We start from the raw sequence: 23,913 nt of genomic DNA on the forward strand, positions 1-23,913 counted from the left end.
TAACTTTAGTACTATAAAGAGGTGAGGGGTTTTACTGTCACTTTCTACATCTTAGTTTTCTAATCAGCCAAGTAATTTTGTGAAAAGTTTTTCTCTTCCAAACATTTATATTGGAAACCAGTTAGGTAAGTAATGCAGTAAACATATTTTTTGAGCGCTTACTATGTGCCAGACACTGTTCTAGGCACTCAGAAAAGAGCAACAATCAGAACAAAGCCTTTCATCTCATGATTGCATTATAGTGGAGGATTGTTCAGTAAGAAAGTAAATACATAATATGTGCACTGTGATTAAGTGCTGTGAAGAAAAATATAACAAATAGAAAAGGGGAAGGCTATTTTAGATAGGGAAATAAGATGACCTCTGAAGAGAAACATTTGTGCTGGAATGAACCAACAGTGGGTGTACTTGGGAGAAAGAGCTTTGCAGGCCAAGGAAACTGCAAGTAGAGGGTTTCAGTGAGTAATTTATTAACATTTTTTCCTCTTTATTGTCACTTTAGAATAATCTGTAGATCCCTCTATAGTCTGACCCTCAATGATATTGTCAGTCTTTTCTCTTAATTACCTAGTCAAATGGTAATAATAATGCCTATTTTATAAACAAAGTGAAATATATAATTTATATATAAATTTATGTAATATGTTATAGACACTCTGTAATTGATAGTTATTGTCATCATTATTTTGTTAGTATAACTATTAGCAGCTTATGTTCTTGCCTATTCATGTCTTCCTAGAGAACACTTGCTCATCTTTTAAGAATCAATGTGTAAATATCACTTTCTCCTCAAATCTTGCTATACAGGACTACTCCCTTAGTTTTACTGCCATTATATATTTATTATATGTCTGTCATTGTACTTGCCATATTTAACTTTGTTTTTACCCTTTGTATACCTGGCTTCTAACCTGAAGTCTGGCATTTATGTATTTTGCTAGATAAGTAACAAATTAAGAAGTTTATTTAGTTGACTTCTAATATTTATATTTGTTTAAACTTTCAACATATGTCGGTTACTGTGGTAGTATACTTATTGTAAAGGTTTTTTCAAGGGGAGTGTGACTTAAAGGTACGTTATTCTCAAAAGGAGAAGTAATCTAAGAAGTATAGGTCTGTATTTCAGATTATGTCTGTCATTTATGAGGTATCTATTGATCCCCTTCCTTGGGACACATTTATGCTTCTTGGTTCTCTCTGCTTCTCAGCCAGGTTCTGGCAGTATCTATGATAGCAATCCTTTATTCTTCTCTGACACTGGTGACACTGACGCATTTGTGTTCGTTGTACTGACACTCGAACATGAATTGGAGTCTTGAAGACTGGTGTGAATCCCAGGTCTGTCATTTCTAGGGGTGTGATAGAAAGAAAGTAACTCATTAGTCTCATTTCCTCATCTGAAAAATGGAGATAATATGTTCCTCACACAGGGTTGTAGGGATTACATTAAGTACATGAAAGAGCATGGCTTCTAGAATATATCAGATGTTTCTTATTAGGTGAAATCATTTTAATTCAGTAACTCTGTTTCTGCAGAATCAGATTGAGCGTTTGTTTGGCTTTGGGTAGAGGAAAACAAGGTGGAATTTAACAATGGTGTTGATTGCTGACTTTGGTTAAGTCTTACTCTGTTTCAGCTGATTCCTTTTTTTCTCAGTGGAATGTGCTGGTTTTGATCCAGAGGAAAGAAAGGAATGCTCAGCATAATAATGCTAGAAAGATATATCACACCACATTGCATTTAGCACAAGGTGAGGGCACCAAGGGGAGGAAATTTGCCTTAGTTGGGTGTCCAGCACCAAGTACAGGGCCTGGCACATGACAGGCACTCCATATCATGTTTAAATGAACAAGTGATTCTGTTTAGATGAGAAACCTGTTCTGGCTATGGAGTACATAGTGCATTTTGGGTAGCTAAGGTAGATGTCTGTAAGATGTTGGCAAAGGAGACTGATTTTGGTATTTTAGCAGTTGTCTTTGAAACCATTATACCTGATTCATTATATGTACAGTTCTTTTATATCATATTGTATATTTTAAAAGAAATTTAGGTCAGTTAAAAATGATCACTTGTGCTAAAGTAACCTAGAACGGAAACAACTGAGAAAAAGTGAAAAAGACCTTAAAACAGGTAATGGAGCTTAGAATTCACAACTATTCTAAGTTAGATTTCTAGGCCTTAAGTCACTGTACCAAAAGGAAAGAAAATTTTATGTGGAGAAATGGATCACTCTTGCCATATCCTCAACCCCTGTCTTTCCTTTCCTTTTGCTGTTCCAACTTGGCAAAACACCAAGGAGCAGCCTTGATCATTTACCTCCTCCATTCCTTGGGGGCGTGGACTGTTGAGTGCGGCCAGGATTCCTGAAGCACTTCCCGACAGCTGTGGCTCCCAATCTTGCTTCCATCTTGTCTATTTTCCACTGTCACCAGAATGGTCTTTCTGTAATGAATCTGGTTGTGTTGGTTCTCTCCTTGAAATCCCTTATGGGCTTCTCAGTTTTCAGGATAAAAATCCAAATTCCTTAGTATGGAAAACCACTTTTAGAGATTTGACCCCTTGTTACCAATCTCTTCTTTTTTTTTTTTCCACCCACATATTATCTGTACCAGACATATTAACCAGTTGCATTTCTCTGAGTGTTTCATTTTCTTTTCATGCCACTGAACGTATGATGTTTCTTTTTCCAGGCATGCTTTTCTCTCCTTCCCAAGGTCATCAACTACAGGTCCTTTAAAACTCCCCACGGTTACCTCTAGAAAACTTCTGACTTTTCCTTTCCCAATCTGGATTAGGTGCCCTTTCTCCATGCTCTCGTAACGCCCTACAATTAATGTTCTCAGTGGTACCTAACCCAATAACATGCCTTCTTCCTCCCTAGACTGTGATCGAGTACAGGATACTCTTTAATTTCTAATGCCTGTCACTGGTTAGCACAGTATAGAAGCCTAGAACTTTGTGATTTAGTTAATGTATGAAGTAACAATTTATCAGAGGTCCAGATTGTGCCCAGCTAAGTCCTAGGTATTATGAGCATGTGAGAAATGGAATAACATGGTCCCTGCCCTTTTCATAAGCTTAGTTGTATGGACAAAATGACATTAAGCAATTAAAGGTTAATTAAAAGTATAGCATTAAAAGATGATTTGAGAATAAAGATACAGTTGAAAATTTCAAATCCCTTGGCATTTCATCATCTGCTTTTTGCTCTGTTTTTCCTTAATATTTACCATTACTAACATGCTATGCCTTTTATTTATATTATTATGCTCATCTCCTCCACTAGAATGTAAGTTTTATGAGGAATTCTTACCTCTTTTGTTTACTGTGGTATTTCTAATGCCTGACACGTGGTAGGTGCTCAATAGATATTTGCTGAATGGGTGGAATGGTGTTCAGAGAAAGAAGTACTCACTAGGAGTTAGTATTTATGAAATACTTCATGGAGAAGTTATATCCAGAAGTAGACCCTAAAAGATAGTGTTTTATTAACTAAGTTAATTTAAGTAAAAAACTACCCATTTTGTTTATATATGAGTTTTTTCCAGATCACATGTTCCTCCTGATTTTCTCTTAAGCTTTTTAATGTTTCTGCCGTCCTCACTGTTGACTTCGCTTAGAGAGTTTGACAACAAAGCCTATTTAATCAGAGTGAGTGATGCTGAGACTTTCCTTATTGTACTAGTTGTAATAACTTTCACTTCATATGTTTGTTAGCAAAATAAATGTGTTAAAAATATGTCTCCTGGAGGCAGTAGCATGTTGTATATACATCTTCTTCACACCATGTGTTGTTGTGATACCTGAGAGCTTATATTTTATTTTGCATCCATTCAGAATAACTTGTGGGCATATGAGCGTTCTGGATGTCTTGTGAATTAGGGATCATAATTGACCATTATGCCTGTAAGTTCTTAGATTTTAGCAAATCTTAATCAGAGTTTTGAATATTTATACACATATTTATGTCACATAACTTATAATTTCATTTTTAGAGAGTTTCCTTTTCTGTTTCCTTCCCTTCTAAGATTAAAGGAATCAAAATTAAGTTTCAGATTAAAAACTTAAAACTATTAAATGTTAAATTGCCAAAATGTTCTGTAAGTAGAACATGCAGGTAATATAGGCTTAAATTGTTTTTTTTTTTAGAAAATTATTAGTTGGTCTCCAGGACTGCTTCTTTTCTTGTAATTTTTTTCCCTAAATGCAGAATTAGATATTCTTAGGCCGTTATGGCTGCAATAGAGCTCAGTAAACATCTAGTCTATTTGCTTTATTTTAGAGAGGTAACTAAGATACAGGGACAAGTGATTTGTCCACAGTCAGTTAATTCATAACAGGACCAGATGATAAACTAGATTTTTAACTATTGTTGAGGAGATAGCCAAACTGTGGCTAACCCTTCTGTTATGCTAATAACCACTTTAAACTTTAAGACCATACTGTTCCTAGAAATACATGTGGATCTGATGATGTTTTAAAAGGATATTATTTTAGTGACCTGGTAGAAGTCAGTTCCTGGAATTTGTCAATCCAGCAGTCAGCCAGATTGGGTGTGAGTGAAGTTTTGGCAGTACTTTTCCATTTTGGTATGTAGACTGTTTACTAATTGAGTCAACAGGAGGTAATTTTTACTAAACTCATTTTAAGCCATGAAAAGCCCCACATTCTCTTTAAATTGTTAGTTTTGACAACCTAGATGTGAGGATTCACTCATTTTCCATAGGAAAAGGTTTAGCCAATAAATGTATGTTAAAAACATGAAGAACAAGATTTTTAAAAATTCAGTTTTTCCTTGTTGAATCTAAGAAGTTATACATTTTATTTTAAAAAGTCATATGGTAGACTCTTGGATTCTGTTAGAAAAATGATAAAAAAATGTCTAAGGATCATGTGAATAGTCTGCATTTCTTTTTCTTGTATTCTTTGTGATGTTTCCCTAGGACTTACATTTTAAACTGGACTATATAAAAATAGCACCTTGTACTCTGTGATGTTTAGTTTTTTTTTCTTTTTTTTAAAGGAGAGAGTTTATCTGTTCTGGGGGAGGAATAATTTATAAATATAATGATCTGGATAAGAAGAATGTAGACAACCTGAAATTAGTACTGGTTTTAGTTGACTAATACCAATTAAATTGAATTATTTATTTTTAGTCAGTGTGTTCATATATTGTACTTTTGATGTGAAGAATACCCTACTAGACTTCTTAAAGCCTCTTAGTTTGACTTAGTCTGAAATTTAATTTGTTGGTTTTGTTTTAAATTACAGTCTCTTGACTATAGCTTGTGTTTGGGGATTGCAAGTTAGTAATTGCCCTTTGTTCTATTTCAGATCCCTGCATGTCACTGAGTCCACCATGCTTCACAGAAGAAGATAGATTTAGTCTGGAAGCTCTTCAAACAATACATAAACAAATGGATGATGACAAAGATGGTGGAATTGAAGTAGATGAAAGTGATGAAGTAGGTGGAAACCCTTTTTCCCTGGTATTCTCTTAAAACAGAATGACCAAGTTTTTAAGTCTTAAATTTTCCCATTATTCCTTGTATGACTCAACTCCTTCATCTTCATCATCTTTAGTTTTTCTCTTTACATTTTAATTTTACCCTTTGTATTTACATGGTTTTTCTTTTTTCTTTTTTTTCACATCTATACAAGTCTTCTCAGTTTTATAAGAATTCCCAGTGTACTTGGGTTTCTCAAACATATATCCTATTCTGACTATGTCAGTTATCTATTGCTGCTTTACAAACCACCACAAAATTTAGTGGCCTAAAACAACATTTTGTTATTTCTCCTGATCCTCTGGGTTGACTGGGCTTTGCTGAGTACTTTTTCTGTTCCCGTAGTTATGGCCTGAGGTCACTGTGGCAGTTGCATTCAGTTGCCAGCTCTGCTGGGCTGGAATATCTCAGATGACCTCTTTTCCATCAGAGTCTCTCTCCATCCAGTCTCTCATCATTCAGGAGTCTAGCTCAAGCTTCCTTACAGCATGGCAGCCAGCTTCCAGGTGGCAGTGTTCCAAGAGAACAAGTTCCCATGTGAAAGTGCTTATCATGCCCCTGCTTGCCAATGCCTGTTAATATCAAATTGGCTTAAAGCAAGTTATTTGGCTGAACTCAGAGTCTGTGTTGGAAAGGATTATACAAGGATATGAATACCAGGAGATGTGGTTTACTGGGGGTCACCAATGTCCTAATCTACTGTACTCACCACACAAATAAATAGTACTTTATTTCTTAAGCATTCTCATCTTACCCCTGTCTATTGTCCCTTTTAGTTTTCTTCTTAGAGGTTGTTTTCTTTATTTGACTATGGTCTCATTCTAACCAAATTCCCCAGTCATTTTTTAGTTCTTTTCACTCTTTTTGTTGTATTTGTCACTGTTGAGATGCTTCTCTTTTAGTTTACATAATTCTAAATTACACTATTTTCTACATTATTATCTAATGTTGTATAACAGTGACATCCTCTCATCACATTTTTATCTAATCACATTGTTATGTAACACAAACATTCTCTAAAGATCGATTTTTGAACTGCTGTATAAAACATTTACCTTGAGAATGCTCATCCACTTTTAGGTTACTCCTGATTCCTCCATCTCTAAGCCAGTCCAGATTCTGACCTACATATATTGCTTTCTGCCTGACATCTTTTGAGGGCTCTTTTGTTTTCGGCTTAGTTTATCTAAAGCAAAATCCCAGATCTTCTCTTTGAAATCCCTCACTGTTCAATGGCAATTGTGGACCTACTTCTCCTCAGTTTTTACTCTTTTATTTAATTTTTTTTAAGTTTATTTATTTTAAATTTTTGGCTGCGTTGGGTCTTTGTTGCTATGTGTGGGCTTTCTCTAGTTGTGGCGAGTGGGGGCTACGCTTCATTGCAGTGTGCGGGCTTCTCATTGCGGTGGCTTCTGTTGTTGTGGAGCACGGGCTCTAGGTGCGCGGGCTTCAGTAGTTGTGGCACATGGGCTCAGTAGTTGTGACTCGCGGCTCACGGGCTCTAGAGCGCAGGCTTAGTAGTTGTGGTTCGTGGACTTTGTTGCTCTGTGGCATGTGGTATCTTTCTGGACCAGGGCTTGAACTGTGTCCCCTGTGTTGGCAGGTGGATTCTTAACCGCTGTGCCACTAAGGAAGTACCAGTTTTTACTCTTTTAAATTAGGAGTTGGCAGACTTTTTCTGTAAAGGGCCAAATTATGGGTTGAAATATGTCCCCCCGCCAAAAAAATATTTTGAAGTCCTAACCCCCAGTACCTCATAATGTGACCTTATTTGGAAATAGGTTCATTTCAGATGTAGTTATTTAAGAGGAGTGTATATTGGAGTGACATGGGCTCTTAATCCAATATGACTGGTGTCCTTGTAAGAGAGGAGAACACCATGTGGACAGACAGACACAGGGGAGAAGATGATCATGTGACAGTGGATACAGAGATTGGAGTTACGCAGCTACAAGTCAAGGAATGACAAGGATTGCTGGTGACACCAAAAGCCAAGAGAAAGGCATGAAACAGATTCTCCCTTAGAGCCTTTCAGAGAGCATGGCCCTGCTGACACTTTATTTAGATTTATAGCCTCCAGACCCGTGAAAGAATAAATTTCTGCTATTTTAAGCCACTCAGTTTATGGTACTTTGTTACAGCAGCCATAGGAAACGAATATAGGCCAGCTAGTAAATAGTTTAGATTGGTGTGAGCCACATGATCTCTGTTGGATCTACTTAACTCTCCCATTGTAGTGCCCAGCAGCCATAGACAGTATATGAACTAATGGTCATGGCTGTGTTCCAATAAAACTTTGTTTGCAAAGACAGCCATCAGTCTGTAGTGTGCCAACCCCTGCTATAAATAAAATTTTGTGTTCTTAGAATTTATTCCTTTTTCATTTACCTGTTTTAGTTATTTACTTATTCCATTTTAATCCAGGTATTTATTATCTTATGCCTAGATTATTACCTCTAATTTTTTCCTCCCTAATCATCATGCATATCACTTTGAGAGTGTCTTTCTCTAGCTAAGAAATTTAACAGTGATTTCTTAGTACTTATTAGATCAGATATTAACTCTTTAGTCTTTTTTTTTTTTTTTTTACTATCTCTGCATCAGCTGATTCATGCTTACTGAGAGATAATCTCTCCTCATTGTGGTTAAATCATTTTAATTAGAGTTCAGTTCTATTAATACCAAAATCATGGCTTTCAGTTCAAAGTAGTCAAATTTATTTCTTTCATTTTTGGAACTGCAGATGACAGGATAGTCCTATTTTACATTGTTTCCAACTTAAAAAGTATTTGAAGTGTATAAATATATTCTGTTGGTCGTAAAGTAGAGTAAATTAAATGAAGTTGATGATTATTAGGAGTTTTACTTACTGGAATATAACAAAGTAGTTGTCATTTATTGAGGGTCACTTTATTATACTGAGTAATTCATTCTCTCAACATCATCACCATTCCTTCTCTTTCTTCCAGTACAAAGACACACATACACACAATGAAATCAAGCTATAAAACTACTTTTTAGAAGTAATACTCTGAATTATTAGTGATGAATTGTTCTTTCTAATCCTCCCAAGATTGTCTAAATTGTTTACTTAGTTGCTAATATAGTTGCTTAAGATTTTGATTATCAAATATTCTAACATAAATTCCATTGAATCCATAAATTATTACTATCTATATGAATTATGGAGTCAATAGAATTTTATGTTCATATATTTGATGCTCTTTGTAGAGGAAATTATTCTCTAGACTAAACAGATTTTCTGAAATTATTGTTGTACATTTTCTTAGTCATTTACAGTATTAGTTTGATCAAATTCCATGTCAACTCAGAGAGAGTGTAGTCTTTAGTAGATGAGTACTCTGTGCAGTTTCATAATTCTGTCCATCAATTAGATTGGAGATAATTTACAACACTAATTCTTGTACTGTGTTGAAAGGTTATAATTTTAAGTTATTACACTGATGGTGCTAAGTTTTCCTTTGATTTTGGTATTTCTGAGGAACTAACCATTGCTTAGATTGTTTTAGGTTAAGAAATATATTAATTCAGAGGGATTATTATTATTTTTTTTATAATTCAATTTTTTTTTTTTTTTTGGCTGTGGTGGGTCTTTGTTGCTGCACACACAGGCTTTCTCTAGTTGCGGCGAGTGGGAGCTACTCTTTGTTGCAGCGCGGGGGCTTCTCATTGCTGTGGCTTCTCTTGTTGTGGAGCACGGGCTCTAGGCACACGGGCTTCAGCAGTTGTAGCTTGTGGGCGCTAGAGCACAGGCTCAGTAGTTGTGGTGCACGGGTTTAGTTGCTCCGCCACATGTGGGATCTTCCTGGACCAGGGCTCGAACACGTGTCCCCTGCATTGGCAGGCGGATATGGTTAATTTGAAGAGTTTTAGTATTATAAAATGTTTGAAAAGAGTGGTGTGCACTTTCACTTTTTAAAGCTGGAATAGTTTTCGGTAGCCACATTTCAGAAGTTACAAATTAACTTATTAAGATTGGTTACTTCTGAGCATAGAATAAGGCTAGATTCTTTATATTAAAAATCTACTTAATAAAATTACTTTTGTTATTAATTGATATATCAAGTTATAAATATTACTACTCTGGGGTGTTTTCTGACACCAACCAGTTCTTCAGTTTTCCAACACCAACTGCATTTCCAACAATTCAATTCAGTTCTGACGCTCTCTCCCTGATCCCACAAGTTAAAGGGCTCAGTCTCATAATACTGCCCTTACCTCAGATCCCAGTCACAAGTCTCTGGTTATGTTTTTGAACTTCTGACTGACTGGCGATAAATCTGGGGTTCCCATGGCTCCTTCCTCAGGTTTGAACATTTGCTGGGTATGTATCTGAAAAAAACAAAAAAACACGAATTCAGAAAGATACATGCACCCCAGTGTTCATAGCAGCATTGTTTACAATTGCCAAGATATGGAAGCAACCTAAGCATCCATCAGCAGATCAGTGGGTAAAGAAGATGTGGTACATAAATACAGTGGAATACTACTCAGCCATAAAAAGAATGAAATTTTGCCATTTGTAGCAACATGGATAGACTTGGAGGGGCGTTAGGCTAAGTGAAATAAGCCAGACAGAGAAAGAAAAATACTGTTTGATAGCACTTATATGTGGAATCTAAAAAATAAACTAGTGAATAATACAAAAAAGAAGCAGACTCACAGATATAGAGAACAAACTAGTGGTTACCAGTGGGGAGAGGGAAGAGGGGAGGGGCAATATAGGGGTAGGAGATTAAGAGGTACAAGCTATTATATATAAAATAAATAAGCTACTGTACAACACAGGGAATATAGCCAATATTTCATACTAATTATAGAGTATAACCTTTACAAATCACCATATTGTACACCTGTAACTTATATAATATTGTACATCAACTGTACTTCAGTAAAAAAAAAAAAGAAAATTTGCTGGAATGGCTCACAGAACTCAGGAGAACACTTTACTTATGTTTACTGGTTTATTAAAAAGGATATAACTCTGGAACAGCCAAGTGCTATATATGTATAGGACAAGGTATGGTAGAAGGCACATGGAGCTTCCATGCCCTCTCTGGGCATGCCGCCCTCCCAGCACCTCCCACACCTTGATATATTCACCAACCTGGAAGCTTTCTGAATCTCTAAGTTCAAGAGTTTTTACAGAGCTCAGTTTTCCCAGAGGTCAGGTAGCTGGGACTGAAATTTCCAGTTCTCTGATCACTTGGTCTTTCTCATGATCAGCCCCATACTGAGGCTATCTAGGGGCTCCTCCCTTAGTCATCTCATTAGCATGAACTCAGGGGTGATTAAAGGAGGAAAAGACACTCTATCACTGAGGAAATTCCAAGACTTTTAAGAGCTCTGTTCTAGGAGCCAGGGATAAAGACCAAATATATTTCTTATTATATCACAATTTAAGAAATATTTAAATATGGAAAAAATAGCAAAAATTCATATTTTTTAATTATTAAAAATACCTTCAAGAGAAGGATCTGTTGCAATTGTGTATAATATATAGACAGAGAGGTATTAGGTAAGCTTATGCAGATATTTGGCAGCCTATTTGAATGTATTTGATTGCATAATAATTCCTAGAATTACAAGTTATTTTAATCTTTTTATCTCATCATCAGATAGTAAATGCTCAAATGTGTGAAATATCATTATCACTGTGCCAAACAAAGTAATCACGCATGGCTGTATAATTTATACTTCAATGGAATTCTTATTGAGTCTTTTAAATTTTAATGGAATTCCAAATATTTTGTAATAAAAAAATAATAACTTTATGTTAAAAAGTAAAACTTATGTTAAAAGAACTTAGAATTCTATCAGTATAATAGGTGAACTTGAATATTTAAAAACAGAAGATATCTTTCTCTCTATTTCTTTTAATATGAATATTTAAAAGCAAATATAGTATGCTTCTATGTTTTATTAGTACCCCCAAAAATCTAGAAATCCATTGTACAGTCTGGTAGCTACTAGCTATATTTGTCTATTGAGCACTTAAAATTGAGGTGTGTTATATGTGTAAAATGCACTTCAAATTTTGAAGATTTACATAAATATTGAAATATTGATTACATGTTGGAAATGATTATATTATGGACATACTGGGTTACGTGAAATATAATATAAAATTAATTTCACTTGTTTTTACTTTTTAATGTGACTCCTAGGAAATTTTTAATCACATATGTAGATCACTATTTATATTGGACAGGACTGATCTTAGAGACTATAGTGTGTTGCAGGCTTTAAGAGAATGTTTTTTTTTTTTTTGTGGTATGCGGGCCTCTCACTGTTGTGGCCTCTCCCGTTGCGGAGCACAGGCTCCGGAAGCGCAGGCTCATCAGCCATGGCTCACGGGCCCAACTGCTCCGCGGCATGTGGGATCTTCCTGGACCGGGGCACGAACCCGCGTCCCCTGCATCGGCAGGCGGACTCCCAACCACTGCGCCACCAGGGAAGCCCAAGAGAATGGGTTTTTAATTCTGTAGTTCTTGGACCAGTTTGGTGCCTTCAGTTCATTATTGCTACATCTTGATTTGTATTTCTTGTTAAAGTGTCTTTTTTTTAAAGAAGTGAATGTTAATACTGTTATAGGTCTCTAGTAGCCATCATTAGGAAACTTCATGAATTTAATAGGAAACCTTAGAAATTTAAAAATACTTAATTTCTTGTGATTTTTGAATGAAAATATTGCTTTTTAAAAATTTTAGCAAAATATTTAGCATTTGAAAATGCTGGTTGGAAGCTTAATTTTTTTCTCTTTAGTACCTGTTGTTTTGGGTCATATGAGAAAGCATTTACTTTTCTAGTTTATTCATTCATTTGATATTGAGCTAATATTTGAGGATCTATTCCATGCCAGATACTCAAACAGATCTTGAAATATATCAGGAAAAAAACCGACAAAATCTCATATAAATCTTCAAGCCCTTAGGCTAACATTCTGATGGGGCTTGTGACTAAACAAAACAAAACTAAACAAGACTAAACAAAACAAGACTAAACAAAGCAAGACTAAACAAAAAACTAAATAAGCAGGGGAAGGGGGATCAGGACAGGTAGATAATGGATGGCTGTAATTTTAAATAGGATGGTCGTGGCAGGCCTCATTAAGAAGGTAACAAAGTGTGTACTGTTTGCAGTGCTTGGACAAGTAAGAGAATAAATATCTGGCAATTTTCCAGAGCTATTCTACAATTGAAATTGGAGGCCTGGGGTGTTTCAGATGAGGAACAGGATATGCAGCTTTTGCTCTCTAGGTCATTGTCTTCTGATGCAAGATCTAGAAGATTAGATGTCAGTGTATGCTGAATTTGTGACCTGCTTAGATTGAGTTATTGATTACAGTTAAGTTTGCCTGTTCCGTCAATATTGAAGATATTTTGGACAGTGTAGGTACTTGATTAGCCAATAATTTAAATGAGAGTATTGAATGGTTTTGTGGCCCTGAGCACAGCAGTAGGAGGCAGTGAGAACTGACATTGTTATTGCCTACTTCATGACTGGAAGTTTTATTATAGTTCCTAGTGTGTATTAACCTTGTTTTCTGTTTTTATTTTTCCCCCCTTTTCTTTTATATTTTAAAAGTTTTCTTCCCCTTTTTCTACTTTTCCCCCCTTTTTATCCATTCTTCCCATTCATTTATGTGATTCCAAATAGTTTTAGAGTGTTTGTTATCAGTTGGTTTTGTATACATATGTATATAAAACCAACTTTAAGGCCAACTTATGTGAAAAATCTGGTTGTACCTGGTATTTGTTTTTCTTATATTAGCTATTCTGCCTGAAAAACACCTTTGTCATCATTTCTCGGTACACTTCTCAGAAAACTTAGTTTTAACCACACAGATGAATCTGTCTGAAACCAGGAGAGTCACTTAAGAAAATAGGCAAAAGTAGGGTTAGAAAAAAATAGGAGAAAATACATTTTAAAAAAGGATCGCTGAGTTTTGAATTACGTGGAGTATTGTTTCTAAAGGAATAACTGCGTCTGTTCTTTACTGAAGTTTTCTAAGTTAAAATTTCAACTTAAGTATTAGTTATCTATTATTGTGTAACAAATTCTTCCCAACTTAGTGGTTTACTAAGCCACTCACGGTTTTATCATCTCACGGTTTCCGTGGGTTCGAAATCCAGGAGCAGCTTAGCTGGCTCTTGCGGCTCTGGGCTTCTCACTAGCTGCGGTTAAGATGTCAACTGGTATTGCAGTCATCTCAAGGCCTGATTTGGGGAGGATTCACTTCAAGGCCTACTCATGTGGCTGTTGGCTCCACAGGTCCTCACTGGTTGCTGGTTGCAGATGTTGGTCCCCTGCCACATGCCCCTGTCCATAGGGCAGTGGTCTTCCCTGAGTGAGAGGGGCTGAAGGGGGTGGGGGGAGCACAGGGGTGGGAGAGAGAAAGTCGGGGGAGGGAGGGAGGGAGAGAGAGAGAGAGAGAGAGAGAGAGAGGGAGAGAGGGAGAGAGAGAGGGAGAGAGGGAGAGAGAGAGGGAGAGAGAGAGGGAGAGAGGGAGGACAACATGGAAGTCAAAGTCTTTTTGTAACCTCATCTTGGGAGTCATGTTTCATCACTTTTTGCCATATTCTGTTTGTTGGAAGTGAGTTGCTAGGTCCAGCTGATACTCAAGGGGAGGCAGTTAACACAGGAGCACAAATAAGAGTTTGTGGGGATCATTATGAGCCATTTTATTTTATTTGTTTATTTTTGTCTTGTTATCTCATTTTATTTACCTTTTAGAACTCTTCCTATGAGCCATTTTAGAGGCTGCTTACCGTGGTTTGTTTTTGTACTCCGCTAGAGAGATTTGATGGGAAATTCTCAAGCCATGGAATTATAAAGTGTAAAAGCAGTAAAGTTATATAACTTCCTTCAAAAGGCTTTGCTTTGGAAGTGACCCACAATAAGACTTTTCATGTTTATCTTTGTATTAGGATATGTCTAACATTTTAAAGCATGTTAAATTTGATTAAAATTATCTACTGAGTAGTACTTTACATGCACAAATGTACCGGTACAACTTATTTGACTGAAGGATCACTTGGCGTTCACCTGAAAGGACAGGCAGGGCAAAGGTAAGGTGAAGAGAGTAGGTGCTAAAGAATTCTTGCTGTTAAATTATAATTATTGAGGTATTTTCCTGTATACTGAAATTTTCATAGTTTAATTAGTTAAAAACTTGATGCCGTAAAAGCAGGCTTTAATTCTTTCTGGAAAATAATAGCTATAAGCATACAACTAGAATAGCAGAGAATGTTAATAGTTATTCCATAGAAAAAAGGATTAGATGGCCCAAACTGGGAAATGATGAATTAATTTAGTTTTGTTACTGGAGGACTTCTCAAACTTGTATTTATGGATTTATATACTAAAATAACAGAAAACATTTATTTAGCATTTACTGTTTGTTACACACTGTAAGCACTTTGCATACACTATGGAATGGACTCCTCATAGCAACCCTGTGAACTAAGAATATACCATAATTATCTATTTGCAGGTAAGGAATAGGCTTAGAGAGATGAGGCAAATGCCCAGGGTCACCAGCTTATAAATGATAGAACAGACTGAACCCATGTTCTTGATTTCTAGTCTGTGTTGCTTTTCTATGTTAATATATATCATTAATCTCCATCATTATGCCCTCCCTGATACAATTTATAAATAAATAGTTGTATATAAGTAGTATGTGTATATAAAAATATTTTTATTATATATACATTCTGTTATACCAGTGTTATGTCTTTTTTAAATGTTCATGAAAATATAAATTAAAAATGAGATAAAATTAAATATAAATGGAAGTTCTAATGTTTTCTCCCTCTAAAGTGGATTAGACTGTACATCCCTATGGGGTCTGGGCAACCAAATTTGGAGACCCCTGCTGTAATGAATTGTAAAGCAAGGTCTGTTATTAGACACATAGGCTTCATTCCATTTTTATAAGAACAGGCAACTGTGAGAATTTTTCAAAAAAGCAATTTCCAGAAACACTGATAATGTTAATATTCTTCTCTAATTTCCACGTTTATTGTATACAGGTCTCTAACATATGGCACATCAATTACTGATATTCTTATGATGACCACTCTGCCTTTCATTACTGACATTAGCTCTGATACTGTGGTATCTAGAAGAAATGATATTGTAAGAATAGAGGAAAAGTCACACTCATTTATACTAATTTAGAAAAAAAGGTAGGGAATGATTGAGGCAGAAAATTTAGATATCATTTTGATGAGAGAAGAAATGATTAAAATCTACACTTTATTTCCTTTGTTTGAAAAATACCTTTTTCTGTACATTTGCCTATGATTTTTTATTTTAGCTGCAAATTCTAAATTAAAAAATTTAATTTTTATTTGGAATGTGTCTAATTATTGATCTGTAGAGCTCATAAAAGAAGTAATGATTTTGAACACCTTTAAATAGGAGTCTGTGCAAGAAACATCCTTCTCGGGCTTCCCTGGTGGCACAGTGGTTAAGAATCTGCCTGCCAATACGCAGGGGACACGGGTTCGAGCCCTGGTCCGGGAAGATCCCGCATGCCGCGGAGCAGCTAAGCCCGTGCGCCACAACTGCTGAGCTGCGCTCTAGAGCCCATGAGCCACAACTACTGAAACGCGCATGCTTAGAGCCTGTGCTCTGTAACAAGAGAAGCCACTGCAATGAGAAACCTGCGCACGAAGAGTAGCCCCCGCTCGCCGCAGCTAGAGAAAGCCCGCGTGCAGCAACGAAGACCCAATGCAGCCAAAATTAAAAAAAAGAAAAGAAAAGAAACATCCTTCTTTTACCTAGGAGGAAGTCATCTCCTGGGGTTTGTGTACAGTATTTTGATCAAAATCTGTTAAGTACCTAATATCTGTTTGTCACTTTGCTTATTACCTCTTTTCTGTTTGCATGTTCTTAACTATGGCTGGAGCTATTCAAAATAATGTGGAGGCTGTATACATGTTTTGGAAGTAAGGCAGAAATAAGGTTGGGGCACTCTTCCATTCAGTACTTTGTTTGCATTTAGCCTACAGAATGAGGAAAGAAAGGCAGTGAACCCATAAGACAGAGTGGATTACTGCAGCCAAATCTTTGGGCCTCAAGGGAGAGAAGTGGAAGAAAAGAAGTTGGTATAGTTTTGAAAGATTGCTCTAAGGAATAAATCAAAGTGTGCTTCTGGGACAAGCAGCAACTTGTTAGAATCGTTAGGCCCCCTCCCAGTCCTACTGAATTAGAAACTTGGGGGTGGGGCCCAGAAATCTGTTTTAACAAGTCCTTCCATGATTCTGATGCCTGCTTTGTACTTTAATAAATTTTAACAGCTGTTTTTGCACTATACTTTTGTAACAGTTTTTATAATCTCAGGCATTATATTTGGCTATTGTGATGGTCTTGCAAAAGACATTTTTTCCTGCCCCTGTACTTTGTGATTTCACATTGGCCAAGTTCCACCTTAAAGAGGTCATGGACTTGCAGTTACTATAAAGCAGGGCTATATGTGTATTTTTCTGGGTAGAAGATTCTTTGCTTTTGTTAAAGTAAGATGGTTCTGTAGCCTAGAATGGTTAAGAACCACTGTATGAATTAATGGGATGTATCTTAAGAAAATATCTCATTTTATAGTTATATAAGCATAACTAGAATATTTCTTAAGTTCTAAATTTTCTATCCTGCCTCAGCATTTATTTAATTGAGTACCTGGGCTCTTATGTCTTCCCTTGACAATTACAGTACCTATTTACTAGACTTCCTCCTCTATCTCTTTCTTTTCCAATTCATTTACCACCTGCTGTTGTTATCTTTCTCTTTATAGATATTTGATAAGAACTAATTCTAGAGTATTTCAATTCATATACCTCTGTCTCCTTCAAAGCAACCACCGTAGAAACCAGAAGACTTTCTCTTTTCTTACCATCCAGACTGTCTCACCTCTACCTCGTCAATCTCTTCTTGATGATTCCTTAGTCACGGGTCATTCGAGAGCACCGTTGGTACTATATAGTTCAGTTATATATAGATTAAATATTAGGCTTTTGTTGTAGGAACTTAAATACCACAACAGTTTCTGTAGAAAGATGTGTTTCAAATAACAAATAATTCTCTTAAACGCAACTGGCTTAACTGGGAATGAATAGTCTATGGTTATGAGTTCTGTCTATAAACAGCCAAAAACTTCTGAGTTATTTTATGGCCATGAAACATTCAATCCAGGACCTTTTGCCTCTTTCTGGGAATTACCACAACCCCTGCTTCAACTGGTACATATTTTAGCCCCTTCCTCCAAATTATATCTGCTTTTCTTAGTCATACCAAATAATAATCATTAAAAAATACCATTTCCCATTCCTGTTCCATTAATTTTTAATTTACCTTACAAAGAGTTTCGTATTAAATACCGTTACAGGCTGGAAGGGAGCAGAAGCATGGGAGTGTGCATCAGGACCTGCATGTGTACTCCTTCGGTTCCAGCCCGACCGGACTGCCAGTCCTGCCCTTTCCTCCCCCTCCTTTCCTGGGCATGGCGTTGCATTTATGTAATTCTTTTTTTTTTTTTTGAGAGTTTAGCACACTTAACATATTGTTTCATATTGTAAAAGGTCTCTGAGTTTGGGTGGGTACAGAACGTGTTTATTCCCATTTCACAAATGAAAATAAAATTGTACCTTCACTATAACATTAACTCCATCTGCCTTATATTGTTATGATAGATAGGATGACCATATAATTCATCATCCAAACAGGAATACTTTTGAGAGTGAAAGAGGGTGCTATTAGTAATTATACCAGGACAACAGGTGTAAATGAGGAGTAACCCTGGCAAATGGGGCTGTATAATTACCTTACTATGTGTCTTATCTCAGTCTGCTTTCTATTGTACTGCTTATCTTTATCTTTGTTTTGCTCCTTTACTAAGTTGTTATTAAATTGATCTAAGTTTATGCCAAGGTTTGTTCTGTTAGTATAGCTCGGCTGGATCTATTTCAGTTTAGTTTATCGTCTTAGTCTTTTTACATGGTATAGTTTGTTTTCTAGTAACATGACAGAGATTCGGGCATTTTTCTCTTCCTTTTTCTTAGAGTTAAGTGATTTTGTCCTGTCTCTCTTTTCTTTAGAAATACTATAACTTAACAGTATTTCTTTATTAACTTAAAATAATACTCATTGACCCTTTCATTGATCTTTACAATTACTTTTTTTTAGTAGTAAGTTTTCTGGCTTTCCCTAATTTTCATATCTGAAGAATTTAGTCTGACTTTTCCTGTGGACCTGTTCAGTGTTCAGCCTGCTAGGCAGAAGGGAGCAGAAGAAAGAAGCGGATTGGTTGTGTCAAGGTAACCTTCCTTTAGGGGACAGTTGTGGGTCTGTCGGGCAGCTTACCTCAGTAGTGCTGACCAAGTGATTTCTGATTGACTGGTTTAAGGTTCCATTCTTGGGAGAGGTGAAAACTGTAATTAAATTAAGTATTGTCTTGGTTTGGTGATGTGGGGCTTACCGTAAGTGACTCCATTATGGGCCTGTTGTCCTGTTTTTAACAGTTCCCCCCTTTTGATCATGACTCTCAGCCTGAGAGGTATGATCAAAATTTAAGGCATTAGTGCCACTGCCAGCTACTGCTCTGAAGTTCTTGCAGTTTTTACTGATCCTCTGTGTGGTATTCACAGGTCATGACTTCAGGTTCACGTTTTTTAAGCTGGTCATTCTCTTCATTCCTTTCTGATATTCCAGTCTTAGGGAGATCATTTGTTTGGTGGTTAGGGGCTGCAAACATGCACTTAAAGCTTTTGAGAGAATACAGCATACCAGGGAGACTATTGTGGTTATTATAAGCAGGAAAATTCTTAATACCTGGAGTGCATTTTGGAGCCATGGTCCCCAAGACCAAAACCACTCAAAGTCAAAGAAAGACCCTGTTGAAGGAGTCACTTTCTTAAGCCAAGTGGCTTGTTCAGTGATCTTACATAACTGAGTTTCAGCTTCCTCAGAAGTGTTAATCCAGGTGCAGCAGGTGGTGTTGGCCACAGCACAGGCACCTTCTTGCTCAGCTAAAAGATAATCAAGGGCTATCCCATTACCAAGAACAACTTTGGCCAGAGAGTTGAGGATTTTTGTTGGACAACTATTGCTTTTGCAGCAGATTCTGTAATATCTTCAAGAATTAAGGAGGGGTTCCTGATCATAACCTCATTTGTACTCACTCCTAACCAGGGAAGTAGGGACCTGCCAAAGGAAGCAAATCCTGAATCATGAATGCTTCCTGTTAGGTCCCTTCTAACTTGCTGATATAAATTCAGGGGAGTTGACCAATGAGGTGTCTCACTTTGTGGACAGTTAGGAATACAGTTAGATCACCTAAGAGGCATTGCTCAGTTATGTGCCAGCCATCTAGGCATAAATAGGTCCAAGGAGAATGATAACCACCACAGACAAAGATAAATCCTGTCAGGGCACAAACTATTCCTGCTAAGCTGGTACTGTTAGTGGGTTCATTCACAGGGATGGTTGGATTTGCCTCTTCCAAGCCATGGGTCAGTTAGGTTTTCAGTGCATTTGGAAAGTAAATCTCCTAGCCTGAAATTAAAAAAAAAAAAAAAAAAGTTATAAATTCCTTGCAAAGATGGGTGCTGCTGGTGAGATCTTTTCGTGATTGGGGGCAGATCCAATTTAGATATAATCATAAGAATGTGAGGTACAAATGTACCATGATTTATGTAGGCATTTGTGTCTAATTGGGAAAGTACAGTTATAATTGGAGAAAGGTTAAAACAAGGCAATGGATGTTCTGGCTATAAAAGTCGGGACTCTGTAAGTGACTTCCAGTGGAGTTTGACTGTAGTTCATTTGTTCGTTCGTTCTTCCCTCCCTCCCTTCCTTCCTTTTTTATAGTTTATGGTGACATTGGGAATAGAAGAAAAATTGGTCACAGGGAGGACCAGGGGGTCTCTAGCGTCATGGATAAATTGGAGTATTTGATAAGAAATCTAGCAGTTTGAAAGGTTACCTCTCTTAGCAGTGGCTTGGGAGATACAGATGAGACATTATCTTGCCAGGCCAATGCCAGAGTAAAGGAAAGAAAGAGAAGAAGAAAGTGTTTCATGTTTAGCTAAAGCATGAAGTCTTGACCCAGCATCTTGGGTGGAAGCAGTCTACTTTGTTGTTGGCTACTTCTCTTCCTAGTCAGTTTGATTTGGAGGTTTCTGGTGTTTGTACAGGACCAGATGTCAGGTGGAGCCTTCTTCAGCTGTGAAATGTGTACCCAAGTTTTAATGCCTTCTAGTTTCATAGTAATGTTAGTGGTCAGAAGCACTTGGTAAGATCCATTCCAGTGGGGCTCAAGGGTTGATGACATTTCCAGAATACCCGATCACCAGGCTTCAGACTGTGACCAACAGGATCCTTTGAATTGGGATCTGGGAAAGCTTTTTTAACCTGTTGATAATAGGCTTTAGCATAAGACATTAAAGACTTACATTAGGTAGTCATATTAGCATGTGATAACAAGGGATCAAAAAGTTGTATACCAGTAGCTCATGTGGAGTGAGGTTGTTTCCTAAAAGGAGTACAGCAAACAGTCAGCAAGACCAAGAGGCAGTACCTTAGGCCAAGGGAGACCAGTAGTTTCAGCAAGTTTTGCAATGTTTTTATTAAGGCTTGTATGATTTGCCCAGTGAAGTGGGTTCCCTAATTACTGGAGGTTGTGGAAGGTATACCCAAATGCGAGACACGTTTTCTAACAGTTTCTTTGCCACTGTGAGGGCATTAGCCGTGTGGCAAAGGAAGACTTCAAGCCAGCCAGAAAACATACATAAAGTAACAAGAACATATTGATAACTCATTCGAGGTGCAGTTGAATGAAGTCCAGTTGCAGGTGCTCCAAGGGTCCAGAGGGATGGGGTTTGAAGCCTCTGGAAACAAAAATAGTTTTCCCAGGATGCAGATCTGACAGGTCAGACCTCTGTGGTAAACTGTTTTCATAGTTTTACAGAATTGTCCTCACTCATGTTTATTCATAATTTGAGTCATCTTAATTGCACCGTGGTGGGTAAAGGAATGTAAAAACTGAAAGATGGGGTTTGCCAGGGAGCCGGAAGAACCAAGCGGCCATCTTGGGTTTCCGTAGCCCCAACTAGTCATTTAATTTGCAACCATTATTTGCCCATTGTGGTTTCTCTGATTCAGGAGCAGATTGTTGCCATGTTGCAATGACATCAGGACGGCAGAAGTATGGCAGCAAGGGGTCAGCTTTTGCAGAAGCAGAATGGACTTTATCCACATGTGCTGCAGTCTATAGATTCCATTGCTGCTGTCTGTGCAGGAAGATCAGCCAGGGCATTTCCCTGATAGCCAGGTTTAGTCGTTTTGGTGTGAGCCTCAGTTCTGATACAGTTTCAGAAAGTAAGAGAATGGTAGTAAGAAGGACATTTACGTGTTGTCCTTTTTTTAAAAAAGTAAATTTATTTATTTATTTATTTTTGGCCGAGTTGGGTCTTCACTACTGTGCGCGGGCTTTCTCTAGTTGCCGTGAGCGGGGGGTTACACTTCGTTGTGGTGCGCGGGCTTCTCATTGCGGTCGGTGGCTTCTCTTGTTGCGGAGCACGGGCTCTAGGCGCACGGGCTTCAGTAGTTGTGGCACAGGGGCTTAGTTGCTCCGCGGCAGGTGGGATCTTCCCGGAGCAGGGCTCGAACCCGTGTCCCCTGCATTGGCAGGCGGATTCTTAACCACTGCGCCACCAGGGAAGTCCATCTGTTGTCCATTTTTGATTGGAGTCTCAGTGGATGTAAGAAAGCCCCTTTATTTCCATGACATCCCCAAATCATAGATGACCTCAAGGCACATCAGCTGTCAGTATAAATATTAAAAATTTGTCCTTCTGATAATTGGCATTCTCTGGTAAGGGCATGGAGCTCTGCTTGTTGGGCTGATTTAGCTTGTGGGAGGTTTCACCTCTCAAGTAGCTCATGTCAAGTAGTAACAGCAGAGCCAGCTGGGAAATTCCCATTTTCATTTTTACAGTATGACCTATCAACAAACAAAATTAGATGAGGATTAGTCAAAGGGGCATCTCATAAATTGGTGTCATGAGATGGGATGTTATTATCTCACAGTCATGGGATTCACTCTGATCAGGCCGGGTAGTAATGAAGCAGAATTAAGGAACATTGCAACGTTTAAGAAACACATTAGGTGATGAAAGCAGAAGGCTCTCATAAGAGGTTAGACTGCTTGCAGAGAAATGCTTAGTCAGTTCAGAATTAAGAAGACTTCGGACAGCATGTGGAGTTTGTAAGTAAATATCATTTCCTAGGCTTCTGAGGCTTCTACTAACTTTGCAGCTGCAGCTGTAGCCTGTAGCCTTAAGGCAGTTGGGATAGGCACAAACAGCTGAAGAGTTCTATGCTATAATAGGCAATAGGCCTGTGTTTATTGCTGTGGTCTCCCATGAGCATCCCAGGGCTTGGTTATATTGTTCATGCACAAATAAGGTGAAAGGCTTTGAACAGTCTGATAGCCTTAGGGCAGGTAGCTCTTGCAGCCTTTGTTTAAGTCTTAGGAAGGCCTGCTCTTGTTATCTTCTCAAAGAAGGGGTTCAGGGGCTGAATTTCTAGTAAGTTCATAGAGTGGGGAAGCTGATAGAGAAGAATTAGGAACCCATAGTCTACATTAGCCGGGCAGACCTTGGAATCCATGAAGCTGTCGCTTAGCTGTGGGCCTAGGAAATTCTTGGATTAATTTAATTCTTTTTGGAGATAGCTAGATTCCTTTAGTGCTTAGATTATGACCTAGGTGATGAACAGTGTCTAAAGATAATTGTAATTTTTCCTCAGAGACTTTCTGTTTTCAGCTGTTGCAGCAAATTAATGGAATCCTTTATGGATGCCTCTTTGGTGACTGAACATAAAAAGAGGTCATCTACATACTGTAGAAAGGTTGATTTCCTGGTGAACTGGAGGGTACTTAAATTTTGGTGGGGCACTTGGGAGAAATGAGAAGGGACCTTAGTGAATCCTTGAGGTATGACTGTCCAGGTATATTGTTGATTGTTCCAAGTGAAGGCAAATAGTTATTGACTGTTAGAGTGGAGTCTACAGGGGTGCTGAAGAAGGGTGAACGTAGGTTCTCAACAGTCAACCATTTTGAGTCAGGTGGAACTTGTGACAAAAAGATGTTTGAGTTTGGAACAACTGGGAAATGGGGAATAGCTTTCTTATTAATAGCTGTCAAGTCGTGGGCTTATAACCATCCCTGCCTGTTAGTTTTACGGACTGGCAAGATCTGTGTGTTTACAGGGGCTGGTTCAGGGAATGATTAGCCCTGGAGTGATTGGGTCTCCTGTTATTGGTGTGAGGCCTTGTATGGCCTTGGGCTTTAATGGATATTGAGGCAATTTGGAAAGAGAT

General features: G+C 37.6%; 1 protein-coding gene across 2 annotated transcripts in view; it reads left to right on the plus strand.

Annotated features, from left to right (window-relative positions):
* The window catches only part of STIM2 (stromal interaction molecule 2), a 169,594-nt gene that overhangs the window by 61,935 nt on the left and 83,746 nt on the right, over positions 1–23,913 (plus strand). For both annotated transcript variants that reach the window (XM_032633345.1, XM_032633346.1), the window contains exon 2: positions 5,336–5,466. In XM_032633345.1, coding sequence (XP_032489236.1) covers positions 5,336–5,466 — 131 coding nt within the window. The remainder of the gene's footprint in view (positions 1–5,335; positions 5,467–23,913) is intronic.

This window comes from Phocoena sinus, chromosome 5, assembly GCF_008692025.1.
Source record: "Phocoena sinus isolate mPhoSin1 chromosome 5, mPhoSin1.pri, whole genome shotgun sequence".
In the NCBI taxonomy this organism is placed as follows: domain Eukaryota; kingdom Metazoa; phylum Chordata; class Mammalia; order Artiodactyla; family Phocoenidae; genus Phocoena; species Phocoena sinus.